Source organism: Catharus ustulatus, chromosome 21 (genome assembly GCF_009819885.2).
Source record: "Catharus ustulatus isolate bCatUst1 chromosome 21, bCatUst1.pri.v2, whole genome shotgun sequence".
Taxonomy (NCBI): Eukaryota; Metazoa; Chordata; class Aves; order Passeriformes; family Turdidae; genus Catharus; species Catharus ustulatus.
The window spans coordinates 6157182-6181430 of record NC_046241.1 but is presented as its reverse complement, the minus strand read 5'-3'; the positions used below and the strand labels follow the sequence as shown (position 1 = coordinate 6181430).

The following is a 24249-nucleotide window of genomic DNA, read 5'->3' as shown; positions in this document are numbered from 1 at the left end:
ACAGCAAAGTCTGACAGAATGTAGGTGTAGAAATCCTGCTAATTAGAACCTGGGATTAACTGATCTTCCTGTGTGCTCAGCAGTGCTGTCAGCTGGAAACTGCTGCTCCAGCCTCTGGGCTGTGGGACACAAATCCCTTCACTGGGAGCTTACACATCCTTACAGTGAGGGGTGTGAGAAGCTGGTTTGGGCTCTGGAGACATCTCAGGGTGTTTCAGCAGCTGAGTCACCGTGACAGTCGAGTCACTGGCACTCCCCAGACTAACCTGGAGGAACATCTGCAGCTCAGGGCTCTGCTGTTGCCACATCCCCCTGAGCTTCAGTCAGCAAAGTGTCAGCAGGAAAATTCCCCATAACCCCAGGTTGTGGGTATCTGCCTTCTGCAGACCTGATTTTTCAGGAGGTGCCAAGTCCTCTGCTCTGTGGTGGTGGCACTTGTATCCCTTCCCTCTCCTGTCCACATCAGGGCACCCACTGGCACCATGGGTGTACCAGCACTGTAGAAAATGTGCCAAGGTGGTTTTTGCAAGGTGGAGAAGACTTATAGTGCTGGTGTTATTAATATTGCAGTGAGTGTTTCCAGAGCCTTCTCTTTTCTGGGAATTTATGAAGATGCAGCAGCAGCATCAAGGTGAAATGTGCAGGTGAGGTGTGCCAGGCCCAGTCCTGAGCATGGTGCAGGAGGGCCTGGCCTCTGCATTTCTTGTTGGAGATTTGACACTGCAGAAGGTTTTTCACTGTGTGGTGGTGAGTTTTTTGTATGTTGAGTAGGCAGCTGCTTCTCTTTTGCTCCACAAATGGAACTGGCTAAATTTCTGTGTCTTTGCTTATGTGTGTCAGATTTCTCACCAACTCAAACGCTGGGTAATGTGATTTAATGTTATTTCTGGATTATGCAGACCCCAATCTCCTTCCTGAACTGCTTCCTTCCTAAAGGATGATGCAGTGTGTGAATTCAGGGAGTCCCTCAGGAGAGCAATTTGCATTTCTGGAAGAGTAAGCCTTGTTTACAACCTGCCATCCCTGCCACTCTGTGCAGAGCAGCTGTTTCCCTTTTGGAATCATGACTAATTTAAGAGGGTCGATTTCTACTCAATAGAGAGTTAATGACTCCAGCAGGAGTGTCTGGGGAACTTCATAAATCTCCATATGTACCCTATACATTCCCTGTGCTTGGTGATAAGAGATCAAAGAGCAGATCATCAGCCAGTTTTAGTGTAAGGAAAGGAAATCCAATTGAACTTAAATTTCCTTTAAGCAGTGCTCCCCTGCAGCAGTGCTCCATGTGGAGATTTGACTGAATTTTGTAACAATACAACTCTTTTGGGAGGTGGTTGCTAAAAAGAGGGGAAGGAGAGGCTTAAGATTATCTCCTGAATTAAACTGCAGTTTGAATCACCAGTGCAATAGAACTGGTGTTCTAAAGTAATGCAAAGCAATTATTTCCATGCTGTAGAGTTGCAAAGCTTCTTTACAGTTATTATCTTTCTGTCAAAACATTAGAACAAATCTTTTCACCTGCTTGGGAAGTAAGGCCTCAATTTGGCTAATTTAGGTTGTAAGCTGCTCAGTTTCAGTGAATCACGGAATACCAGGCTGGAAGGGAACTGAAGGATTGTCTGGCCCAGTGCTCCTTGGCCAAAGCTCAGTCTAGACAAGATGGCCCAGAACCCTTTTCACCCGAGTTCTGCCCCATGTTGGGGGCTCCACCATTCCCTGGGGAGATTGTTCCAATGGCTCATTGTTCTCACTGTGAACCATTGTCCCCTGGTGTCCAGTTGGGCTCTCCCCAGGGGTAATTTGTCCCCATTTCCCCTTGTCTTTTCCATGTGACTCCTTGCAGAGTCTCCATCTCCTCTGTAGCCACCCTCCCAACCCTGGGGCCCAGTGCCAAGCACCCCAAACCTTCCTTCTCAAGGCTCACCTAACCCTGGTCCCTCAGCCTTTCCTCACATGACAGCTTCCCTGTGCTGGATCATCTCTGTGGCCTTTCTGGCCCTTCTCCAGCCTGTCCAGGTGTTCTTCTTGTGTAGTGGGGACCACTGAAGACAATATTCCAGGTACAGCCTGACAAATGGGGACAATGCCTTTGTCTCTGCTGGGAAACCCTCAGCCATCACCCTGGTCACTCAGGGTAATTCACCTCACTGAGAGACAAATTGTGCATTTTACCCACACAGTTGGTCTTCAAGGCTACAGAATTTGTCCTGGTAACTTTTTCAACGCCTTGGCTGTGTTTGTAAATTCTTTCTTGGAGGGAGAGCACTAGAACTGTGCCCAGTATTTCAAGTATGAGCTAAGCAATCTGTTACCCAGTCCTGAAATTTCCATTATTTATATTCAAGAAATAATTTCCATTATTTATATTCAATAGTCAGATTTATACATGGCAGGGTTTAATTGCTTATGTGGTACAACTAAACTCCAGAAATCATTTAAACAGAGCCCCAAATACATCTTTTCTTGTTACCTCCTCCATCAAATCCACATAACCTTCCATCCACAGAGATTATCCTTCTTTTATAATGAATTAGACTTGCCAGATATCCTCACAGAACTGCATTTCTCTGAGCAGTGTGGAAAACTCCTGAGTGTTTGCAGGGATTCACAGTTCAGTCATCCAGAGAGTTTGGTTATTTAATATTCATGGCATGAGAATGGCAGTGCAAGGACACAAACTTTTGGGGCTGAGGCACAGTTACTCCCCAGGGCCTTGGAGCAGTGTGCTGAGAGGTGCTGCTCTTCTTAATTAATTTATCTATCTCTGTTAGAGCTTCAGCAGGGCTGTGTTGTTTGGGGATATCTTTTGTTAGTGCGAGTTTCTGAATTCTGGCAGAATTGTGTGCACTAGATAACAATTCCTGAGATGTGGTGAGGAAGATTTTCCATCCTCTGTCAGTGGTTTGCTCATTTGTATATTATATTCAGCCAAAGGATTTCAGGGACCCACAGAGTCTCAGATTTTTCCTCCACCTCTTCAAATATTAAAAGAAAGGATTTTTCTTTTTGTTTCTTTCGCTGCTATTATTTTGTACCCCCCATTCTGCTTTTTTTGTTTTCGGGAAAGCAAATTTCAAATCCTTTCTGTGCTTGCCAGTTCAGAGAGACCCAACTGGTTATTGTAGAATAGTAAAGAGGCTATGTAAATCCAAGCCTGGAGCCCTGGCCCTGTTTTGAAGTCTGTGGCAGGATGCCCACTGCTATTAATGATCCTGCACACGCTGCCAGTGCTGCAGCTCCCAGTGCCCGGTGCTCACAGGGACAGAGCCTGGAGCTGAAAAACCTGGGAGCAATAGAAAGCATTCCTGAAATTGGTGAAGTGTTTGAGTCTGCCTTTATCATTAAGCTATTTTGAAGGGATTGGGTAGTTGAGAGGGGAGGGGGCAGGGGTGATTTTTTGGTGTGTTTGCATTTTAGTCTGATCTTGGATTTGCCAAAGATCTGTTTTGGCAGGCAGTGGCCTGGCAGTGATGCATCTCACATGCTGTCTGAGTCTGAAAGAAAAGAGGGGGTGCAGAATGGGAGAAAAGAAAGAAGAAACAAAGTGACACCAAAGTTTTGACTGGAAACTCTGCCATTCTGGACAACAGCAACTGCTGAGGAGTTGAACTGTTCAGCTTCGTGTGGACCAGCTGAATAGCAGCCAAAGTTTTTTTCTGCCCTTTTCAGCTATTCATATCACTCCCACCATAACAGCCCTGAGGAGCTGCATTTTTTGTCTGTGTAAACCCAGAAGACAGTGTGTCTATTGACCCTTTTGCTGTTTCTGGAATGTGTCTCAGAAAATTGTTCTCAGCAAAGTATTCCCATTCTTTTCTTCCATTGGAGACCAAAATGGCAGAAAATGTACTTGATTTTTAAAAATCTCTCCTATACTTCACCACAAGTTGCATTTCCTATCAAAGAAGACTTGGGGGAGCAGGTAAATGGAAAATTATGAATTAATTTAATTCTCTAAGAACCTTTATGTGAAGTGTAGCAGTTTGCAAAAGTTTTCTTACACTTTCAGGGTTGACAGTGCCCATCATAAAGTGTCCATATTCCTTTCTCTGTTAAATCTTCCTGTTCAAAGGCATAAAGTATTAGGACTGATTTAATTCAGATCAATATATAAAGCTTTATTAGTGCTGCATGTTTGCAAGGATTATGATAAGTTCCCTTGTCTGTAATTCTTTGATTTTGTTCTCTGCACTGATTGCTGATCATATTGATAAACTGCAGGTGGTTTCAAGCAGATGAAAAGAAGGTTCACACTAAATATATCTGTCTAATATGGGTTATTTCAAAGGTTTGCAGGGTTAACTTTCTTCCAATTTCTTATTTCAAAAGAGAAAGGAATACCCCCATGAATACTTCAGTCAAGTCAGATTTCAGTGCATCAGTGTCCTACCCTGGCATCTCCTGGCAGAGTCATTTGTCTAAACTAACTTGTTATTTGAGAGTCTGGTTTTTGCAACTCAGATATTAAGAAGAAAATCTACAGGAAATGTAGTTAAAATCATCTTGAGAAATCAATGTTTGTGCTCTTCCTGCTGCCTTGAGAGAGATGCCACAGTGTGTGTTGCCAGCTCATACTGCCATTGGATTTAGTGTTGTGTTTCACTTAGGCTGGATGTGCTGCTGAGGTCTGATTTTTAAAAATTATTTTTCAAGTACTGAAAACAGCCACAGGGAGCAACACTTTGCAAGTTAATACTTGCTGCAGTTAGCTACTGCCCACTCTGCACATTTATTTTGGGGCAAAAATCTGTTACAGAGGTATGTTTGGGGTGGGAGATGTGTGAAATCTGTGCATCTTCTGCAGTGCCAGGCATTTGGAAACAAAATGCTGATGTTCTCCCCACAACCCCCCCAGGTGTTCATACCCTTTTTGCTTTTCTACAGTGCTGAAAGGTGACCTCATTCTTTCTCCCTTTGAAGAGGGGAGTTTGTGCTGCACTGAGTCCATCTCTTACAGCTGAGCAATCTGTCAGCCTGTAGGGGTGGGTTGTGTTTCACACATGGGGCTGGAAGCTGAGCTCTTGCTCGCTCAGCCCTGCCCAGTTAAAGGAGAGAATGTGTTGACTGAAAGCTGCATCCCAGCATTGTTCTCCTACCTCTGAAGTCATTGTCTGGTTTTCCAGACCCCAATTATTCCAAAGCCTTTCCTCCTGGAAATACTGTTCAGAGCAAATCCTCTAACATTAACTCTGAGAAGCTCCCAAAAAACCTTCTCTGAAACTGTTTGCATGCCCAAGTGAGCAGTAAAGAAGCAAAACTTCATTTTCTGTAAAGCCCAGCTATAAATTACTCCTGAAATAGCTTCTGTGACTCTCTGCAGTTCTGGACTAGTGCATCCATTACTCTGAATGAGAAACTTGACATCATTGACTTGTTTTTATCATTCTGTGCTTCTGCAGAGTGCAGGAGTCTCACTATCAGGTACAATTCTGATAATACTAGAAGTGATGATGTTAGAGGAAGTGACATACTGAAATGAAGTAATAAAAAAAAATCTAGATTTTTTTCTTTAAAGATCCAAATACCTCATTGGAAAGATATTTAAACAGTTTGAAGCTTGCCAAATGCATTAAGTGGCCAAGAGAAACAAAACATCACTAGGGCTCTCACATTAAAAGTTTTGGGTTTGGAATTCACCCAATTTTGTTTACTCATCTGCTGCCCCCTCTGATTTGGGGCCAGTTAAGATCATTTTGGAAACTGAGTGTCTACTCTTGTGTACATTTAGCTCAGAGTGGCTTTGTCATATCCAGCCAATGAGTTTGCTCATGAAGATGAACTCTGATGGCTTTAATACTTGCTGGGTCTGCCTGGAAAAATGTAATAATGGATTTCTTGTTTTTCTGCTTCAGCGATAGAGTCAAGGGACAAATTCCTGAGTTGCATTATTTAAAATTATTTTTTTGAAAAAGAGAGAAAGCTGGATGAGTGGGAGTGAGGCTGGTGTAAAGTCAGCTCAGACAATGGGTTCCTCTTAGGTGGATGTGGAGAATGGAGCTCACAAATGGATATTGATCTGCAGCAGTTGGGATGTGAGGAAGGGGTTGGGAGATGAGTGTGAAGCACTCTTACAACTGCCTGCCTTTCCATGGCTGACTTTGTTTTCCTGCTAAATTTGTGTCTATGGCACAAGGATATATTGTCTTCCACTTGTATTTAATGTAGCTGTCTGTGAGTGTGTGGATGGTAAAGTTTAATAAACTTTAGAGCACTTGGGTAAGGAAATGATTGATGTGACTTCTTGGAATTTGATTGCAGGAGATGAATTTTCTGGAATTAGGCATTCATCCTTTGCAGGAGTTAGTGGACAGCTAAAACTCCTGGGAACAAGCAAAGCTGAAAAAGTCTTTTATTGGATTCACTTATTTGGTTATAGTCACATTCTCCTCCATTTGATGATACTGTTTCATCTCCTGTGATGCATTTAGTGCCCAGTATCTCCTTATTCTGCTTGAATTATTTCTGTAGAAAGAATGTGAAGGGGATCTGTGAAATTCCTACAATCAACTGCAGAAGCAATATCTGAATTGAGGTGAAATAAATTATTAGGTGAGATGTGCAAACTTGACAAATGCAGGGGAAGGCTATTTCTTTACAAATTGAGATTTGAAACCTCCTGGCAGAATTTGTTACCTTCCAGTTATGATTACAAAAACGTTCCATGATTTAGTATTCCATGGGTTTATTGTCAGGAAACAATTGTCTGCTTGGAACAGTTCAAAGAAATAACCCTGTTCTGAACTGGTTTTAATGGGAGCCCACTTAAAATATGCTGAAATTCTTTGCTGTGTTGTGTCCCCTGAAACTGGTTTTTAAAGCAGCATTTTTCTGCCTTGTCTTAAGGAATAATTGAGAATTTCAGCAGCAGAGTTCCAGTCAGGGAGGGGGAACTTCAATGAGGGAAAGGCAAAGGGAATGTTGGAAGGGAAGAGAAGGAAGAGCTGCTGTATGAAGGCCAAAGGCAGGGAAGGAAAAGGCATCTAAACCAAACAGATGGGAGAGGCAGCAAGGGAAGAATATTGGGCAGTGAAACAGATAACAGAAGGCCTTGGGAACAGAACTGTAAGGGGAGGAATCTGACAACATGAAGGGGTCACTTGGGGACAGATTATTCTAGGGAAAGAAGTGAGATTAATTGCCCTGCTCTGCTATGTTGGGTAGTAAAGTAAATCATCTGTGTGGGTAAAAATAGGAAGGGAGGCATCTCAGCTGCTGCTCAGGCTCCCCTTTCCTTGTGTGCTTCATGCCAGGGCTGTGTGAGGAGGGAGAAAGGGCTCTGCAGGGCACACACAGCCAAGAGGTTTGTCATGAATGTGTTGGCTAAAATGAGACAAAATTGTTGGGGTTTTCTTCACTTCCCTTTCCCCAGAAAACTCTGCTTGCCAAGAGGGAAGCAGCTCCTTAGAGGGGAGCAGGTGCCATCCCCCAGGGCACAGGGGGAGCAAGAAGTGTGCCCTTGGATGCACTGGGAAGGTGCCTGTCCCCTGGGCAGGTGGAGGGGCCAACTTGTTTTGGTATTTGATGTGCAGCTCAGACAGAGGCTGTTCATGAAATGCAGAATGGTTCATGGAAATAGCACATTGTAACCCCAGGAAGGGGCAGCAGCACTGTCCACACTGCAGCTGAAATGTTTCACAGAACAGGAGTAACCCAAAAACTGGTGTTCAGTCTCACAGTGTTCCTGGGTAGTAAAATAAGGATTACCACAATGCAATTGCTTTCCATATAGCCTAAATTTATAATTTACCAAATTCCTTTTGGTATTTCCTCAGGCAAGGCAGCAAGCCCAGCTGAGACATCAGATGGCAGAAGACAGCAAAGCTGAATATTCTTCCACCCTACAGAAGTTCAACAGTGAACAGCATGAGCATTACTACACACACATACCAAACATCTTCCAGGTAAGGGTCAGGCAGGGCTCTAGAGCAACCCATAATCCTCTCACAAGAGCATTGCACATCACCTCAGTTCTGTGACCATGACTTTTAATTTTTGCTGATTTTTTTTTTTTTTTTGGTCATTCTTAGCAAATTTTACATGCAATCTGCCACCCTGAGAGGTGGGAGGATAAATTACCCCTTTTTCTTAAATTAGATATAAAGGCATCAATGATACACAAGGAAGGTGACGTTGAAGTGTCGTGACAGATGAGGACAGATTTGGAATCCTCTCAATCTTTCTCTGTTCAGCTCCTGTGTCTGTGCAGCTGGGGATGAGGGAGAGCATCACTGGTATTGTTGGGGCAGGAGGCAGCTGGGCATTGTTGCATCTCTAAAGTCCAGCAGCCCTTTATAACCTGTGCTCAGATATTTAAATGTGAACCACAGTAATTCTGCAACAGTGAATCCAAAGGGTTTTAAGCAAGCTGCTGATTTTGTCTTAGGGTGCCTAAGGACAGGCTGCAGAGGAAGAATAAAAAAACCATCAGATTCATTCTGAGTGAAGATGTGAGTTTGTGCTTGAATGAATGAATTGAGGTTAATGTAGTAGAACAGAACTTCTAAATGACTGTTCCATTGTAATGGGTCATGAGCATCAGAAGTGGAAAATGAAGTTTTTCAAGGGAGGACATGTCACATGCTCGTCATCAGACGAGAAGTAGCTGATATTAGCGTGGCAAACACGCACTTTCTTACCCACTGCTGAAACCTGTGGGCTGAACTCCTCCTCTTTTGCCTCATGGTGTTTCAAACCAATGCCTTGAGATAAACTGTTCTTGGAATCCAGCAAATCCTGGAGCTGATGAGCACTCTGGTCTGTAAGTGGGCATGTTGAAGTCCTGCAGATGTGCCCTCTTCCCTGCCAGTGCACCAGTGAGCTCCAGGGCTTTCTGTTACATGTTGAAATAAATTGTTTTGTGAAGAATTGATGTTGCTTGTGGATCAAGGCAAAAAGGGGATTTTTAAGTTGATTGCTCCAGTGTGACACAGGCTGCTCCTGTTCATTATATAATTTGGAATAATAGAATTGTGAATTGTGCCACAGTCAGTTTCCCTCTGTGGTAAAGAAGAGACCCCTGGAAGAGATGCTGGAGATGCTGGAGCTGAATCCACTGAGCAGTGAGGAGCTGTGCTGTGAACAACATGTGGTGTTTTTGTTGTACATGAACACATCTTATATATGTACTGTAAGACTCCCTAAACACCAAAAATTGCCTTCTAGGGAAAAGAAGGGGAGACATCAAGATCTTGCTTTCTTTGGATTCTACAGTGGAGTGAAAATAAGATTGTTCCTAACATGCACAGGAAATTATTTAAAAAGCCTTAGGAACCATCCTTACAAAAGTCTAAAGCTGTGGTTTGACAAATCAGCATTTTTTGCATAAAAAGTTAATTGAAAAATTTCCAGTAATAGTAAAAGAGATTACTTTTAGAATGACATTTTGATATTTGAGGGAGCAGTATCACTTGGTGCCTGCCTGAGAATATCTGTCCTAGTTTTTCTTAAAAATATTTAATCTCTAAGTTTTAAAGTAGTTAATGTAAGATGGAGAGGAAAATTGGGTGAGACTGTGAAGTTAATATTGTTGTTTGACCTGAATGAAATGTAATATTTTAGAAAATCCAAGAGATGGAGGAAAGGAGAATCGTGAGGATAGGTGAATCCATGAAAACCTTCGCCGAAGTCGACCGCCAGGTGATCCCCATCATTGGCAAGTGTCTGGATGAGATAACAAAGGCTGCAGAATCAGTGGATCACAAGAATGTGAGTGTTGCTTTGCTGATTGTCATCTTTAGTATTGGTCTCAAATTTGTGGAGACTGAAATGCTGGGGCCAGGCTCAGCACGAGAGCTTTGCAGTCACAGAACTAAACCAAAGAGCAGCTTCTTGTCCCAAGCTGCTTTGTCTGAGGCAGGATGTGCTCAGATTATTTCCCAAATCTACTTAACACCTAGAAATGCCAGTACTTTTTGGTTTTTATTAAGGAATACTCTCATTTTATTAGGATAATTGCTTTTTGTAATACTGCAATTTAAAAGTAGGCATCAGTGTGTGATGTTGGACGTGATTTCAGATACTTAATCACCAGTTCTTATAAAGGTGGTTTCTGTAGTCACAAACCTGAATGTTTCAGAAGTGTCTTAATTCCAGTTAGCTTTATAATAGTGACAATATTTAAAGTATTGACTGCATTAACTATTGCAAAATCTTTCTGTAAAATATTTCTTTGCAGGTTTGAGGTTTGCTGGCAATGTGTAAATGAGCAAATCTTGGTTTCTGAGTAACATTTTCCTTCACAGGATGCAAAGAAAGCTGTCTGATGGAAAGGCTGATAAAAGATTTCAGTTGAACTTCCTGATGTACAGTAACCACAAGGGCAAATATGTTTTCTGTTTTGTTTGCAGAATGATCTGCTCCCTTCCTACATGAACCCTCTGTTCTTCCAGCCTTTCTCATGGATCACATTAGTGCTTCAAACACTGACAGTGTGTGTCTTGCTGCCTGCTTGAATTTCCCATACATGTTTTTCACTGGAATCTTTTTCAGAGCTCTTCACTGCCTGGAGCCATGAACTGGCAGCATAAGCCCCAGGCTGAAGTTTGGAAATTAATCCTCTACTCTGTGTTCAACAATTGCTCTCACAGAGAGCAGCATAGCAAACTCAGGAATCTGGAAACCACTCTGAGTGGGAAAAGGGGGAATTGGGGCAGTGACTCCCACATTAGAACAAAATCCCCTGCTTGAGGTACAGCTTTTGGTGCTGCATGGTGAAATCATACTGGGGAGGTTCAAATCTCAACCTACATTCTGTCCAAGTCTTCTTAGAAAAATACACATGAAACTTAAGCTGAGTTTTTGAATCAGGGTGAATTTTATATTCTCTTGCTCACAAATAAGTCCATGATGGCTCATACATTGGAAATGTATCATTGGAAAATGATGACTTTGAGCATTGATACTGAATTTACCAGGATTTCCTATAAACACTGTGCTGCCAAAATTTTATTTAACCAAAACAGTTATATCTGAGCAGCTACTAAGGGTTTAGTGTGCTCTATCTGGAAACAGTCATGTTTATAAAGAGTTCTTTTTCCTTAAATATTATCAAGGATTTTCTCATCTCTGGAGCAGTAATTTCTAACTGTGTTGATTATAATGACAGTGCTGGATTAGTTACTAAACATGCACTTGTGGAAATAGGATTGCTTTGTTCCCTCACTGCACTGCACAGAATTCCTGGTAATGCCAACAGAAACTGCCTGGACTTAGCAGGGACTACTGCTTCACTGTCACTGTGTTTTATGTATGGTTTTTTTCCATTTCCTCTTTCTAACCACTTGAACAACACAAAGGTTGTGTGGTAAGTGTGAGCTGTGGTGACTGCCAGGTGAACCTGTGCAGAACTTGATTCAGAGGGCTCTAGCAGCAGATAAAATTAATTTGTTATGGGCTTGGAGTTCCTGTTATGACATTATCTCTGATATATGGAGCATGCTGGTTATTTTTAGTTCCATTGTAGCAGAATGATGTTTTGAATGAATGGAAGGAACATTAAAATTCAGAGGGGAAAAGTGAAAATCTCCATGCATAGGGTAAAATACCAGTGGAGTATTTAATATAACCTGGTGTAATCTCTTAGAATCAGAGAAGGGTTTGGGTGGGAAGGGACCTTAAAGCCCATCCAGTTCCACCCCTGCCATGGCAGGGTCACCTCCCACTGTCCCAGGCTGCTCCAAACCCTGTCCAACCTGGCCTGGAACACTCCCAAGGATGGGGCACCCACAAACTCCAGACTTCTGTGAATATTGTAAATAATCTCTGTCCATCTTTGCTGTAGGCTCCCCTTAGGTACTAGAAGGCAGCAGTTGAATCACCCCAAAGCTTTCTTTTTTCCAGGCTGAACAATCCCAATTCTCTCAACTTTTCCCCCCTCTTTTCTAATCCTTCTTCATCTTGCTTTCATGCCTATCATGAAAAATATCTTCAAGTTTAGATCTCAGGAAGTTTTAATGTCAAACAAGGATGGGAAAGTGTTATTCTGCCTCCCTAAAACTCATGTAGGAACTTCATGGTGCCACCTGATAAACTGAGGATTTTAAATCCATGTGGATCTTCACAATCCCATGGAGACTTTTGCAAAGCTTTTGCTGTACCTGTTTTGCTCAATGGAACCTGGCCTCTGGATATGTTCATATCCCAGTAGATTTCTTCTACACAGCATTTTACCTACAGCCATTCACAGAACCTGTGAAATGCCTTCAAAGCAACAAGTTCTTTTTATGTAACAGGGCAGTGATGCTCTTCTCTAGAGAATAAGATATTTGTGTGCCAAGGCACAGCATCTCTAGGGATCTGGGAATACAGCTGTTAGAGTATAACATAATCTCTCTTCCCAAGAAAACAAGCAGATAAGAAGTCTATTAGGATTTTTTTTTTCCAAGTCCATTAGGTTTAAATGCATTTGGCAAGCTGAGGTCTGAATTTGATCTTATGTATAATTAATTTTGTTTGTAGACTTGAGTAGGAAAAATGCTATGGATTAGTTTGGCTTTGATTTGTTTGGGTTCTTTTTTTTTCTTTTCTCTCTGTCCAAAACAAAAGAGCAAAGCCATTGTGCCGGTTTGTGGCTGACTTAGATCCTTCCTAGCAGTGCCAAAAGGGAATGTGGCTTCAGTGGCTCCCACAGCAGGGCATGGGGCTGCTGGTGTGACCTTGGACTGCCTGGATGTTGGATAAAGCTCATCAAACATTTACAGCCATTTACTGGCACTAAATTCACAACCCAACTTTTTGACTTGTGGCAGAGTGATCACACAAGAACTCTGTTTTATGGGAGTATTTACTGGGATTTTCCTCTGATATGTTAACAGCTGTATTGCCAGCAAATCTGTACCTTAAATCTTGGTTGTGAGTCACTGACTGAAGTGTGATTTGCTTTTCTAGTCAGTAAAGTCCATAAGCTCTTACTCCTTTTCAGCAGAAGGTGCAGAGACTTGCACTGACCCTGGGCTCTGGAAGGGAATTCATTCCCAGGAATGAGCCTGGTCACTCTCAGGGTTGGTCCCACACACACAAACTTTCCTGTTCTGCTTTAATGTGCCATTATGTTTACACTTTGTTGGATCTGTCCCATTCCAGGATTCCCAGATGGTAATAGAAGCCTTTAAATCAGGGTTTGAGCCTCCTGGAGACGTCGACTTTGAGGATTTCACGCAGCCCATGAAGAGGACAGTGTCTGAATCCAGCCTTTCCAACTCCAGAGGGGATGGCAAGTCAGAGCCCAAGTTTGGTAGCAAATCCAAGGGCAAGTTATGGCCATTCATCAAGAAAAATAAGGTACTGGTTTGCAGACTTGAGCTTGGTGCTAGTATGTGTTCTGTCAATAACAAGTATGTGTCTTGTCTAGTAATCTTGGCAAGTTCAGTTTTTGTAAAGAGAACTTTAGATTCAGAAAGTTAATAACTGATGTCTTAATATGATGTTTTGTTGTAGTCTTTGGTTACTTAAGTTTCTTTATAACTTTAATTTTTTTGTTGTATAATTTCATTAATTATGTTGCAATTTTAGAATTAATTTAACTTGAGTTGTCACGTCTCTGCCATGGTCCATTTCTGTTCCTAACTCAGAGGGAGTTTTAAACCACTTACCTAGTGCCATGTGTGCCAACTAACATTGTTACCTGTGGGAAGCTTCACTGTGGTGTCACTGTTGTGACACTCCTCAAACTCTCCTTGCCTTTCCATTTGTGTTGTCTTTCCAGTCTGTGCACTGGGCTCAGCAGGTGGGTGGCTGGGAACAGGGAATTGCTGGGATTCACTCTGAATCACAACTAATGGAGCCTGACTAACTGAGCAGTTGACTGTTTAGAAGACCACATTAACTTATGTACCCATTAAACCTTTTTCATTCCACTGTCATACTTTACACCATAATGCATGGCAGCATTTATCTGGGGTCACCAGGACGTGTCAGGGGGACTGGACTCAATCAGGTGTCACTAACACTGATGGAAGCCCAGAATAGCTTCAGTTTTTTGACCTCACTCTTGCTCTGATCATTTACCCAACCACTTAAATTTGAGTTTTAAAAATCTCCCTGTTCTCAAGGGGTCATTGCTGTAGTGCTGGTGTGAGAGAGGACTTGCTGTTGTCTGGTGCTTGCATCAGTGTAGCCAGAATAAAATCACAAGCAGGACTAACTCCTGAGCAAATTCCTAGAATGATCTGTACAAGTGTGATGCTGAGGTGTGATCTGGAAGCAGGAAGGAATGTGGTTTGTTGTTTTCCAGATAATAGAAACGCTACTGGGCACTAAGGTACCTTCCTTATCTGATCCATTTAAATTCAGGTATTTGAAAGCTCTATCCATATGCATTATTCCGAGCTGTCCACAGAGCAGAACAGGGCAATTGATGGGGACAGTGCTGCATGGAAGAGTCTGCATGAGCTTCCTTCAAAATACTTTTGTGTTACTCTTCTGTTGCATCACTTACTAATACTTTCATTTATCACAACTCTTCATTTAACACGACTCTTAACCTCTGCTTTCTCCCCTCTTTTGAACCATGGCCTTTAATATTTAATTATTTAATTGGTTTTTTTCTCTGGATTTCAAATATTGGTTTTGATGCTTATTTTCGTTTTGTGTTTTATCTTTTTATTTTTTGGTTTTTATTCTGTCACTTCTCCATCTCTTATACGTAGCTTATGTCCCTTTTAACATCCCCCCATCAGCCCCCTCCTCCTCCCCCTGCCTCTGCCTCACCCTCTGCTGTTCCCAACGGCCCCCAGTCTCCCAAGCAGCAAAAGGAACCCCTCTCCCATCGCTTCAACGAGTTCATGACCTCCAAACCCAAAATCCACTGCTTCAGGAGCCTAAAGCGCGGGGTAAGTTCTCCTCTGGATACCTCTCTCTCTCTCTCTCTTTCTTTTCTTTCTTGCGCTTTTATTGCACGTTCTGTTATGTACAAACTTTTGTTTTGTGAACATTGTGTTTTATCACAACATGCAGACAAAGCCAAGGGTTCCCAACCTGCAAAGGCATTTGTAGTCAAAACCCCCACAGTGAAACCACAAAAAGTGCAGTTGCTGGTGGAAATCATCTGGGTGTCTTGGGGGAAGAGGGGTTTGAATAAAATCCGGAAGGAGGAGCTGGACATTGAGTAATGCTCATGCAAGAAGTCAAATCTTTAGTTTTTCTCTCTGCAGGGTGGGTTCAGCTCAATGTCTGTGTCAGAAGGAGAGGATTAGTAGGGATTCCAGCAGATAATAGTTGTGATTTCAGCTGGTAAAAGTTCAGTCTGGAATGGTGTGACATTGTGACACTGGAGCAGTGGGGACTTCTGTTCTGGTGCAGGTGCTTAGTTTGTGTAGGAACTCTGAGTATCCATGAGAAACAGGTGAGATGAGGAAGGTGAACTGATTCTGGGTGGTAACAAAGCCTTTCCATGCTCATGTGTGCTTTAAGCCAGGGCTGCCAGGTCACACACAGTTCTCAGTGCCTTGATGTACAGTTTAAAATTATATTCTGTACAAAAACCTTATTGCAAGCTCCAAATGACAGAGGAGAGGTTCTGAGGGAGCAGGATTTGGGATTCCCCTGCCAGCAGCAGTGTGCTAGTGCTGGTTTAAACTTTGTATGTTGGAAAGATGCTGAAAACCTCCCTGGCTGATTTGGGGATTCATCTGGGTTTAGGTCACACTGGACCAACACTTTGTGCCACACCACCCCTGTTCCATGCTCAGTGTCCCTGCCTCCTTTGCTGCTGATAAAGAAGGAAATATGGCCTGAGGGTTTCCAGGTCAGCTGCTGTTCCTGTTGCTGACAGCATCTGTGGTTCTATTCATAAACCAATGTTGAAGTGTTCATGTGGAATTAAATCCTCTCATTGGTGGTCTTCATAAGCAGTAAATAAAATGTCAGGTTCCTGAGATAAAATTTGCCATTTTTCAAACTAAAATAAGATTTCATCTTCCCAGAAACTCATACATGACATGGTTCCACTGAAAATTTGCTTTGCCTCCTAGGTGAAAGTCCTTAGAATTATTTTCTCCTGTAAAGATTGCAGGAAGGAGACAAAACTGTTCAGTATTTTAAAAGCTTTTTAGAGCAGACAGTAACAGTGAGGAAGTGACTACTTTAAAAAGCCCAAATTCTCCTCCAGGCACTCATTTAGGACTGAGGATTGGAGCTGTATAAAAGCAGAGATGTTTTCCATGGGGAACTTCAGTGGTTGGTTACAAAGAACTGAGAACAGCGCTGTAAACAATGCACTGTCTCGCCTGGTTGCAAACAGAACAGTTAAAAATAAAGATGTTTTAAACAGTTTCAGTTCTTTGCTAAGAAATTACCATTTAATGGGATACTCAGAACACAAAAAAAATCCCATTTCTTCCCATCCCAGTTTCACTGGGGAAGTGGGAAGTTTCTGAGCTGTCCAGAGGCAGGTTCTGTACAGGTCCCTCCTTCCCTCAGTTGCAGTTTGGCTCAGAGCGTCTTCTCTCCGTGGTTTTGCCAGGTACAGACAGACTTTCAGTTCTGCTTGTGCAGCAGCAGAGCTGAGGATGTGCTGGGAGGTGGCACCACTGCAGGGGTGGCACCTGGAGCCCTCCTGGTCCTGGCAGTGCTGGGGGCACTGCTGCAGGTCAGGGGATGTGCTGCAGTCTGATGCTCCATAGTGGCATTCAAAGTGTTGAAAATAGTTCTGAGTATTTCCTACTTGACTGAAAACACTGGTTTGTAGTTTCAAGGGCACTTCAGTTTGTATTTCAAATCTACAGATGCCTATTCACTGATTGCTTGGCCATATAAACAAATATAACTGATTGCTTTAAATAGTTCCTGAAGGAAGACCATTATTTAATGTATTATCTAAGAAATCCAAGCACACCTTAAGAATTCTGCATGCCATATTGTTTTAAGTGCTTTGTGTGAAAGGCAAAATAATGAGAACAATGTCCTGTAGTCTTCTCTGGAATCCCTCAAGTTTCTGCTGACACATTCATTGAGAATGTGCAGGGAAGGGCTGTTGCTAAATCTTCATTTAAACCTTTCACTGTGTTTTTTTGCTATTTCATTTCCTTCCCCTGTCAGCTACCAGGATGTTTGTATGTAAATACTTTTCCTGCCTGACTCATCCTCAGGATTTGGAGTCCAGTGTTCAGATCATCATCTCTTATCCCAGAGGGATGAATTCAGGCCCCTTGGATCATCCAGAGATATGAGGAGGAGGAGAGGCTGCAAATCTCTGGCAGCTTGCTCTGTCTCATTTGGACACTTGTCAAATTCACATTTTATGGGTCCTTAGTGATATTTTTTTACAAATGATCAGATTAAGGGATCATCAAAGTGCTGTATGACCTTCAGAAATAAAATCAATCTAACCAGGCAAAAAGAAAATCGAGAACCACCCACAAGTCCCTTTAAATTTATCAGGTGAAAAATGAGTGCTTGATATTTCTTTCAGTTGATATGACCCTTGTTATGTTAGTTACAACTGGACAGTACTGTTAATTCTGCTTTAATCTTACTAAGTTTAGTAAGATTTCTTTTACAGGAGAATAGAAAATAATTAAATAAAATCCCAAAACATCTTAATTTTGCTCAGGACCATGAGCATTAATGTCAGGAATACTGGATTGTGGTGTTCCCAGAGGAATGAGGAGGATGTAGGGTGGAAATCTCCTCTGCACAGAAAAACATTTGATTTGTACATCAGGGAAGCAACTTTTAGCAAGGTCATGCAGGGACCAGCAGGGCAGCACAGTGTAACAGGAGTTTGGATCATTTCATTTGCTCTGAATTGTCTCTGCACTGCTGGGTTTGTTCCTTGGCAGAATTCCACTCCAGACACCTTCAGTGAAGGTGCCCAAAGGCTCTTCAAGTCTTATTTTGGAGTATTCTGCCAAACTGCCAAGCAGGTGCTTCCTGGATTTCTTGATAACCTGAGCTTTCAAATCCTACAAAGCCAGGGAACTAAGTTTTCTTCAGAAAAAATGGGATCACACTCTATTTTTGCACTGCCTTAAGGAATAAGGAAAAGTAACTATTTGACACAAGCAAGTCCTGAGACCATGGCAGGATAAATTCCAGCAGCAGGAATTGCAGGTTGTAACTGATCCCTGAAACAGAACATGTGAATGGATTCCCATACAACTCCTCCATGAAATCTGAGAGATCAGAGCCTGTCTGGAGAGGGGAGTGTGTTTTAGCAATTTCCTTTTAAAATTTTAGTTTAGCATCTAAGGTTGCATTTGGCAAAATCACTGGTGACTGTTAAAACAAATTATATAATAAGCTGTGATATGTTCTGTGCCCAGACTGGTTTTAATTTTGCTTCCAAACCAAAAATCTAATGAATCTTGTTTTCATGGGAGGAAGCAGATGCCTGAATAATTCACAACAGATACAAGGTTAATGTGGAGGCACCAAAACCAGTATCAGTGGTCACTGCCAGTATGAAATCCTAGTCTGTTTAAAAAAAATAACAACAAAAAAAATTTAGGTGCTGACTTTTGTCAGTGTCTATGGTTTTCTAATCACATTTTTGTATTTTATTCAAAATACAAAACCCCAGCAGAAATGTCCATTATAGAGAATACCATAAAACTGTTAGAGCACTTATTATGGATCAGAACTAGGAGAAGGGGAAAAAACTGTCATACATTTTTTGGGAGTGTTTTTTCTAATAGCTGCTTTAAAAGACACCATAAAATTAGTGCAACCCTTCAAATCAGCTTCATCTCTTTAGGGAAGTTGAAGCCAGAAGAGCACAAAGAATGAGGAACCAGTTACATAACTTATAATTTCATTTATGCTTGCTCTGCTTTTTCTAATTCCATTTTGAGGACAAAGGAAACTCGGTATTCTGCTGGTTGGTATTAATTTTGTGTTCTTTAGTTTTATTGCTGCAGTGGCAGTAACATCAGCACCATTTGTTTTTTTTCAAAGAGCAATCCTCCAAACTAGCAACATCCAGGGGTAGAACTTACACCTTTTGACTCTGTGTGATCTGTGTGGACTTGGCTTTCCTCCCTCTCCCCAGAGCCTGGGAAATGACTGAGCAGGGAGGATGGGAGCTGGGGCAGACATTACTGCCACCATCCAAGTTCCATAAAGCACACGGAGGAAATTTTGTGGTTTCCTTTCTAGTGGAAGTTGTTGACTTCATTACAATGTGATTTTATTTCCATTGCACTGTTGCTGTTGTCCCTCCCCGCCCATCTCTGACACTCTGTGCACTCCTGTCCCTCCACACTGAGCTCTGAATCTGCCCCACTGCTCAGTTCTTTGTTGTGTGAGCATGCAGAGGCAGCAAGCAAACCACCCCTCTCCACCTGCCCTGGGAACATTTGTTGTTCCAACCCAAGCTCCCTCTGTGCCAACACTGGGGCTTTTTGGTGGGTGGGGTCATTAAATCCCTGGTTTGTTCTAGCACCAAGAGATGTCTTCTCACCTTGGTATTTAAACAAGCATTTAAAAATACCAGATGTTCTGATCTCTCTGAGCATGCTGAACTTCTGCCCTGCACCTGCTTGCCAGGAGGTTCCCACTCTGCACTTTGAGGGGAATTAAACACCCAGCTTTCTTTTGCTGTAGAGCAGTGAACACAGAGGTGCTGTGCTCATCCCGGTGTAACCAATGTGTGTTTTCTCTTGCTGACTCACCAGCAGACACAGTCTTTGTATATTCACAAAGAACTCATGAAGAGGACTTTAGGGACACCCACGTGTGCCATTGAGGCTAGGGAATATGTTGTAAGTCTGAGTATGGTGTGATCAGCCCATACTGTTGCTGCACAGTCGCTAACCCCACTTACAAGCAGTGTGCTGTGGCAATGTGCTTTGGCAAAGAGCCAAGGACAATTTGGTGGGAGGCAAGTGGCAGCTTATGGTGTGATGTGCAGGAAAGGTCATGTCTGCTAGTCCTGGAAATGCTGAAATTGGCACAATTGAAGTAGCTGGACCTGTGAAATTCAAAGTGTTGTAAACGGGTTCTGCACATTTATTTTTAAATTATTTAATCAATGCAGTCTTGAGCATCACAAAAGTTCTGTGCCTTGGTTGTGGAGTGTTCCCTAGAGCCTTGGGAAGCTCCTGTGAGCTGTCTGTAATGATGGCAGTTCATGGAATCAAGATATGTGACCTCTAAATCTGCTACTTGGACAAAGCAGAGTATGGGGAGATGGTTACAGGGCCACAAAAAAGAAAGAAAAGAAAAGAAAATTACCTCTTGGTTGTATGTATGGAAGTCCAGTGATTTATTTCAAGCCTGTTTTCTGTAAGTGAGGTTGGTGGCCGTGACTGTCCAATAACACATGGACCTGCTGGCTTTCATGCTCCCTCATGTGTTATTGAAGCTTGTGGCTCTTAGACTCTTCATTTTTTCCCTGCTAGACTAAACTAGGCATGGTTTAAATTGACAGCTTGAAACATATTTGCTCATTTGAAGGAAATGTAATTTATTTGATCATTCGGGGGGAAATGCCTTTGTTCTCCCAGGAGCTGTGAGCAAGTTTCTAGCTGTGAAAAACCCAACAGAATGGGCAAAAGTAGTTATGTAGTGTTTAATGCAGATTTATTTTCAATCTGCTTATATTTGTTTATAGAAACTGAATCACTGTCACATAAAATTACCAATAAATTTCAGAAATGGAAAACTGTGAATATGACTTATTTCAGCATTTCATTGTTTCCAGCCTATGAACTGCTTTATTTATACTGGTTATAACAATCCTTGATGTACTATTTGGAAATGCTATTAATAAGTTCTCTATTTTTGTCATACTTAACAGCAAAAGAATTGGGCATACAGTGTCTGTAATCCCTTTCAAATTTGCTGAATTTGCAGCACAAGAGTAGCCCTGATGCAGATGATTCTCCGCAGTATTTAGTGCCTTTAGTGAGTAGTGTTTAGCCACTAGAGCATGTAGCATACATCTGTGCCTTCCTAGAGTGCTTCATAGGTAAATATTTATTCTGCACCATGAGTCTTGTCCGTATCTATGTACAAGAATCTCAATTTGTGCTGATCATGTCTATGCTAAAGTTCACAGGAGTGCTAAAGCAATGATGCAAACACAAGCTGCCTACGCTGAATTTCTTCAGACCATTCTTTCTCCTTCTGTGATCACTCTCTCCAATGGATTGGTTTTGTTTGCTTTATTTTTTTAATGACCTCTTTAGCTCAGAGGGTGAATTTCTTTGTGGCACTGTGATTATTATCATGTGTTTGTTCCCTAATGGACTGGACTGCAGAGGGAAGTGTCACTGCTGCCTTGGCACTGAAGGATCAGTTCACATGCAGCATTTCACTATTATTTCAAGGCCATTTATTTTCCTTGAATGGCTGGCATGTGTTGCTGTACAAATCCTGGTAACTAATGGGAATTGTTATTTTTGGGGGGGAAAAAAAGTGTATTTCTTAAATCAACTGCCCACAAGAGGTGTGGAGGCTTTATTTTAAATCCAGCCCTAATGAACTGTGTTTTTGCTAAAAATGGAGCATCTGTTTGAGAACACCATTGTTGGTAGTGACAGAGAACTTGAATGAAAAGATGTTCCCAAGTCTGGCAGCACAAATCCTTGCCTGGAGAGAGGCATTTCCAACCTTTACCTTTCAGCTGTTGTTAACATTGAGCATGTGCTTTTATTCACCTCAGGTTTGTGGGGTGGTTGGAGCGTTTCACAACTGCTGCCCCTGAGAGCTGGCAGGGCAAGCTCAGTGCCCTTTGCTGGAGGAGGAGGCTGGGGGCAGTCTGAATTCTCCCTTTCTATCTGGCTTTAGGTCTGGAGCAGCAGCTCCCTTGTGCTTGGCACAGGCTGAGCCCTTTAGTCTCCCTGTCTCTTGGAAACCCCTCTGAACTGCAGCAGTTTTGTCATTTTGCAGTGCTGGAAGTGACTTTGGGAATTTTGGTGGTTGGGTGCCCAGGCACAGCTGTTCACCTGGGATTTCTTGGTCACCTGCCCAGGGCTGTGTGTGCAGGTGAGGCAGGGCAGAGCTGCTCCAGTCTTGCTTTCAGTCTTGCTTTCCCAGAATAACTAAAAGATAATGTTTGGGCTCTGTCCGAGGAAATGTGGTAACTTCTGAAGAATTAGATCATGTATATCTTTTAAGGAGGTTGAATAATGTCTTACCACACTGTCATAGAACCAATTTGGTGTCAAGGGAATAGATATTTGTTTCCTCCTCCTTGGGCCTGACCTTCTCTGACTATGGCCAAAGTACGTTTGAGTCTGAGTATTTGTTTCTGAGTTGTTCAGGAATGTGGAATGGCTTTCTGTGCCTGCCTGGGCAGCACTGTGCAGCCCACAGGGACAGTCCAGGGCTGCTGTCCTTGGCTGCAGCCAGAGAAGCAGGCATTCCCTGGAGGTGCCATGGTGCTGGGTGCTGCTGGAGCTGCTCCTCACCTCTCCCCCGAGCTTTGGCTCAGGGCTTACCCCCAAACCCTTCCCTGAAGTGCCTGATGCATTTCAGCACATTTTTGATCTACAGTGACACCCATACATTTGCAAGCTGTGAGTTTTTCCCAGCTCAGTGCTGTTGCTGTGGTGAGAGCTCCCAGTGTTGTTGTTGTGCTGCTGTCAGTCAGTCCAGACCCAATTTCACCTGTGCCCAGGTCCAGCACTTCCCATTCCCATTGCTGGCCAGGCCATGGCAGCTGCCCAAGCCCATCTTGTGAACTTTTGCACAGATCTCTTAGTGTGACCCATTTTGCCTTCCAACAGCAAGGGGATTGTGTCATTTTATTGTAACATCAGCCTGAAAAAGTTCCTCTTCTACTGATGCACTGTTGTTTTTTCTCTCTCTCCCCCAACCCTGTATCTCTCCAATTTTACATGAAGCTTTCTCTCAAGCTGGTAAGCACATTTACAGCATGCCTGTCCTGTGTTTTAATCACAGTTTCCTGTGTGTGTTTTAATGTGCACTGTGCCACATGTGACATGACACTGAAATTAACTGTTAAATTTGTTTCTTCTTTGTGTTTGCTTTTTTTGACATTTATCAGATAAATCTGAATACACAGGTCTGGAGTCTAATAGAGGTGATCAGAATTCAGTCTTCTAATAAGCTGCTAAAAAATTAACTCTAATATATAGTTTAGTTTTCACTTTTATAATCTAGGGCTATGAAAATGTAGAAAAGCAGCATTGAGTAATGCTGCTACTGTGTAAGTATATATTAAAACATTAAAAGAAGGGAAAAAATTAAAGGTTTCTGTGCTTGCTGGACTTTTTCCAGAGAGCCATGCATGTCTTTCTGTATAAAGTAGCTGCAAAGTTTGCTTTCCATGTCCAGAATTTCTGGAAATCTGTATCATTATTGCCTACATTTTACAGCCCTATGTAGTCCTTCAGAATAACCAATAATGACATTAATTAAAATTCTGTAAACCTTAACCAACAAGGTTAACTCAATCTGATTTGAATTTGCAAATTGAGAGTATGTATATGTGTGAATCCTAAATCCATCTTGGATGCAGCTGGGAAGGTTTCTTGAACTGTGGTAAGATAAAGATGTTACTGAGCTGGGAAGGGGAGGGGTGAGCAGACCTGGGGAAGCAGATTGCATGCTGAGCTCCATGCACAAGGTGCTGTTCTACTTGAGACACTCCACACCTTGTCCACATTCCTCTGGCCCTGAGAGCCCCTCAGCAGGAGAATGTGCCTGGTGTGCTGCCCCACCTTGTGCAAACACACCAGAGCCACAGCCAGGGATGGCATTTGGGGACCTCACAGGATCCACAGGGACACCTAAACTGTGTTAGCTTCCAACTTCTCTTATTCCTCACCAGTTTGGGTGCTTTCCTTTCCCTGCTGAGGCCCTGGCACAGGTTCCCAGAGGAGCTGTGGCTGCCCCATCCCTGGAAGTGTCCAAGGCCAGGCTGGATGGGGCTTGGAGCAGCCTGGGACAGTGGAAGTTGTCCCTGCCCATGGCAGGGGTTGGAACAAGATGAGCTTTAAGATTCCCTCCAACACAAATTGTTCTGTGATTCTACATAAATCTTGTGCTTGGACACATCATTGTGGGGCTCTCCTGCTCATGGCAGCTCATCCAGAGAAAGGTGTGGGGCACCAGATCTGCCTGGAGCAGCTCTGGGTCCTGCAGCTGCTCTGGCTGCACAGTGACTTTCTTGGGCTCCTTTAGCAAGGTTGCTTCTCACTGAAGACCTGTGGCAGGTCTGAGGAATGGTGGGAGTGCCTGGAATCCATGCAGAGTTTCTTTTGGCTATAACCAAGCCATTGGGAGTCCAATGCATTTATACCAGATTTCCACTCATTTTCTTGGTCACAGTGCTAGTGTGCTGTG

The 24249-nt window shown here is 42.7% G+C and overlaps 1 protein-coding gene across 23 annotated transcripts in view; it reads left to right on the top strand.

The window, feature by feature from the left end:
• The window catches only part of FNBP1 (formin binding protein 1), a 91287-nt gene that overhangs the window by 53215 nt on the left and 13823 nt on the right, over positions 1-24249 (top strand). For 3 of the 23 annotated variants that reach the window (XM_033077231.2, XM_033077229.2, XM_033077230.2), the window contains exons 7-14: positions 7773-7901; positions 9559-9705; positions 13081-13278; positions 14231-14257; positions 14646-14828; positions 19611-19697; positions 22785-22799; positions 22949-22984. In XM_033077231.2, the coding sequence (XP_032933122.1) occupies positions 7773-7901; positions 9559-9705; positions 13081-13278; positions 14231-14257; positions 14646-14828; positions 19611-19697; positions 22785-22799; positions 22949-22984 (822 nt within the window). The remainder of the gene's footprint in view (positions 1-7772; positions 7902-9558; positions 9706-13080; positions 13279-14230; positions 14258-14645; positions 14829-19610; positions 19698-22784; positions 22800-22948; positions 22985-24249) is intronic. The other 20 variants (XM_033077232.2, XM_033077253.2, XM_033077249.2 and 17 more) reach the window with 17 other exon arrangements.